The sequence below is a fragment of the Olea europaea genome, unplaced genomic scaffold, assembly GCF_002742605.1.
Source record: "Olea europaea var. sylvestris unplaced genomic scaffold, O_europaea_v1 scaffold221, whole genome shotgun sequence".
In the NCBI taxonomy this organism is placed as follows: Eukaryota; Viridiplantae; Streptophyta; class Magnoliopsida; order Lamiales; family Oleaceae; genus Olea; species Olea europaea.
Window position 1 is genome coordinate 145,581 of NW_019240124.1, and position 3,915 is coordinate 149,495.

Consider the following 3,915-nt stretch of genomic DNA (forward strand, 5'->3'; position numbering starts at 1 on the left):
ACCCCCCTCCCCAATTATGCACAACTAGAGGTGTAAATCGAGTCAGGATCATGCCAGTTTCAAGATGGCCGGGCCCCTTTTGTAGGCATGTTGGGCGTATGGCTGTATGGGCATTTACTTTTTTGCATAATTTTCTTTATTTTTAAATAGAGGTCTGCATGGACCGGCAGAATAAGTTATCAAAGAGGTTCCATGGTTTCATACATAAGGAGTTGGACAATCACTGTTCAATTCATGCCTACAATGTTCATGGGATGAAGTTTTTTCCTAATGACTGGTTCTATGAGTACTCTTTTCTTCAGTCAAGAGGTTCCATTTGGATATTGACAATGCAGTCACAATCAACTCGGAATAAAAACCTCCATATCTAGGTCATGCCCTCACTACAGCAATGGGACTGCTGACCATATACAGACCAACACAGAAGGTCCATGCCTGGGCCCGTGCTTTTCACCTGCCAGGTGGCCCCGTACATTTTTTAGGGAAACCATGCTCTGGAAATCTATTAATCTTTTCTATAATCTATTTAATAAGTTAAATAACGTTGAAAGTAGTAGTATTTAACTTTCGTCTCACAAAGATGTACTACATAATAAGTTGGTAGTGCTTTCTCGAAACAAAAGATACAAACATAAATTTTCGGACCAACCAACCCTCTCAAGAACTTTCTCAAGGAGGTAGTAGCACAGGTAATATGATGGGAAAAGTATACAGTTTCACCACTAGAACTAAAGAACTACGAATTAATTATTCCATCTACAAGATTCATCCAGTCAAAATTGTTTAGTAGATTTCCCCTTTGTTTAAAAATATCAAGAATATGGCACATAGAAAATGCCAACTACACTCGATCATTGTTAGAATTGAGAAAGAAACTGAGTTCTTTTCCATGATTCTCCATTGCAATTTATTCTCCTAGTGAATGAAAACTACCCCTCATGATTGTTTGGTAAGATGGATTAGACAATAATGACAGCATTAAATTAAAACAATAATCTAAAATTTTGTTTATTGTCCAATACCATCTAGCAATATGTAGCAAACATGCACTTTTCTTTATGTTCGTTATGCTCACACTAATAGATAGATTATCAAAGGAAAAAATAAAAAAAAACCTCACCTCTTCATGTACACTGCCGTCCACTATTGGGGGTACTAAACATGTCATCTATGTATTAAAAGAAACAAGGAAAATAATTCACATCTGAGTATCTATATGAAAAAACACTTACTGCAGCAAAGCCAGAGCACATAATACTGAATCCTGGAAAATGGAATGGTGCACCATCTGATAAGAACAAAGCTGAAGGAAAAGAAAAATAGCAAATTATCAGATTAAAATGAGTTTGAGGCTTTGATTGCACTTCGTAAACAACAGTTTTACTTACCTGTTAAAGGGCTGAAAGCAAGTGGAGAAACAATATTGGCAAAGGAACATATGCCTGTAATGCACCCTTGAGCCTTTCCCTGAAAGGAAAAACAATGTCATAAAGCATTCAAAGAAAAATTTTGCAATACAATTCACAAGTAATAGTTTCTGTGCATTCAATAATACAACAACAAACTAAACCTTGTTCCCAACAAATTTGGGTTGTCCAATGAGTCGGCACTCATTCAGTTTATTGCTAAATCTACTAGAAAATCTAAAGTAACAAGATGCTCAACGACTGCAACAAACTATGTTTATTTTGATCAACTCCTTCCTCTTTTGATGCGTGGTACTTTGTTTTGATCAACTCCTTCCTGTTTTGATGTGTCGTACTGCAATCATGTCACTCACATAAACCGGAGCCTCTTTAGTTTAGCATAAAACATGTCCCAGCTACCTGAGCCATTTTTGCCTCAATTTATCCTCAATCAGCACTACCTCCATTTAATGGCCTATATTTTGGTTCTAATCTTATCTATTTTAGTATGACTATGTTGATCTTTTGACACACGTTCACCATTTACGAGAGCAACACCCATAGAGCATGAAGCACAGCATATATCAAGATAACAAATTAGTGATATTTCCAAATTCACCTGTTCATTGGGTCCAATTTGTTTGGAAGCAATGCTCCTTAACTGCAAAATGCGATGTGCAGTTAAAATTACCATCCACGCTGAAGAACTTTGCTACAATAAACAAAGAGCTTACACATGGCATTGCAAAAGTAGCCACAACAGAGATCATGGCTGCAGCATAAGGAACCTGCAAATTTAGAATCGTGAGCATTACTGGATGTTCCATTTGAGGTTTTCTTTTCCAGAGAAAATGAGAAGCCCTTAAAACCCTTTATATATTGTTAAGGGATATATCTTACATCGAATAAAGATGAAAGCATAGACCAATTTATAAGGTTTTAAGTTACTCCTCTTAAGAAAATTGACCTTTTAAGATAGACCCCAAGTTTTAACATAGTATCAAAGCCCATTAAGTCCTAACAAGCAATTCAATCCGATTAAAATTTAAAAAATGAGCATACGGATTTCAAGATTGATCTGTTCAAACGAGCCACCATCTTGCGGAGCACGTTAAGGATAAATCTCATATCGATAAACATAAAAACATAGAGCAACTTATAAGATCTTAAGTTACTCCTCTTGATAAGGTTGACATTTTAAAATGGAACCTCAAATCTTAACATATAATATAGGAATATTAGGCCAATCCATTTTCAAGGGAAAAAGTATACACTAAAATTAAGCTCCACACAGCCAACATACAAGGTTTTTCACAAGCCTCTCGGTCTTTTCTACGCTAAACTTTATATATGATATGAATATTAGGCTGATCCACATTTGAGGGGAAAAGTATATAGCAATATTAGGCTCCACACAATCCAACATACAAGTTGTAATCTTTATTTTGAAGAATTAATATTTGAATATTGCATGCAAGAGCATCAAGCACTGAGATTTTCAAATCATAAAAAGCTAAATCAGATAGCAAATGGCAATGTATTTACATGAGCACAGCTGAAAAGGAGCCCTATTGAAAGCATCTTCTCTTCTCCCAATAGAGGAGTTAATATGGGCATGATAATCAACTGCAAGAGTTCAAAACCAAACATGAACATGAAATTTATGTAAGAACTTGAATATACGTACATAACATCTCATACTACTGCAAGGAAGGCTAATTACCTGTGATATTGACCCTGCTATCCCAGCAATTATCATCAGATCAGCGAATTCATCTTTGTTGAAGTGAAATTGAGCCTTTAAGTAGTACTGCATAGTGATTAAACGAAAAACAAGCCATTATAAATCCATTTCTGACTTTACATAATATAATATTATCATGCTGGAGCTAAAAAAACAGAATACATAATACGTAAAACCTCTCTCAAGTGTACCACTTAAAACGTCATGCAATCCAGACTCGAAATGAAGACATCCATTAACAAATGATCAGAAACTGGTCAAAGTAGAGACACATGACATCTTTCATATTTAAACCTGATCGAATTATTTCTAAGCTTCAAATTTCAATTTTATTAGCAAGCAAATATACAGTTGTTTGCATGTTGCTCCAGTCTCGAGCATTAAACGGCTTTGAAATTCATGTAATACAATGAAAGAATCATACATTTAAAGAAGCGTAAAGGCCAACATCTGCAACTGTGACGAAGAATGCAACGGCAGCTGCTTTTGAAAATGTGGAGCTGCAAAATGATGGCATACAAGATAGCAAATTATCAATGTAAATATCGCTAAAGAAGCAAAATAAACAATTAATTTTCTTCCTCTCTTGCTCAAGTTCAGAACTTTTTCCAAATTTTACACTTCACAGATTGTCTTCCAACATCAATTCCCCCGCCCCCACCCCACAACCAAATTATAGAATAATGATACAGCCCAACCAGAACTAACAGAATGTTGAATTGAAATTCATGGGTCTTTACTAAGGTTATATTACTCATTTTTTAC

At 35.4% G+C, this 3,915-nt stretch overlaps 1 protein-coding gene across 1 annotated transcript in view; it reads right to left on the reverse strand.

Annotated features, from left to right (window-relative positions):
• LOC111380785 overlaps nt 1–3,915 on the reverse strand; it is a 12,577-nt gene that overhangs the window by 579 nt on the left and 8,083 nt on the right. The window contains exons 4-11 of the mRNA XM_023004422.1: nt 3,575–3,773; nt 3,130–3,216; nt 2,934–3,032; nt 2,374–2,423; nt 2,141–2,276; nt 2,026–2,067; nt 1,389–1,467; nt 1,233–1,303 (exon numbers count right to left, since the gene is read on the reverse strand). Coding sequence (XP_022860190.1) covers nt 1,233–1,303; nt 1,389–1,467; nt 2,026–2,067; nt 2,141–2,276; nt 2,374–2,423; nt 2,934–3,032; nt 3,130–3,216; nt 3,575–3,773 — 763 coding nt within the window. The remainder of the gene's footprint in view (nt 1–1,232; nt 1,304–1,388; nt 1,468–2,025; nt 2,068–2,140; nt 2,277–2,373; nt 2,424–2,933; nt 3,033–3,129; nt 3,217–3,574; nt 3,774–3,915) is intronic.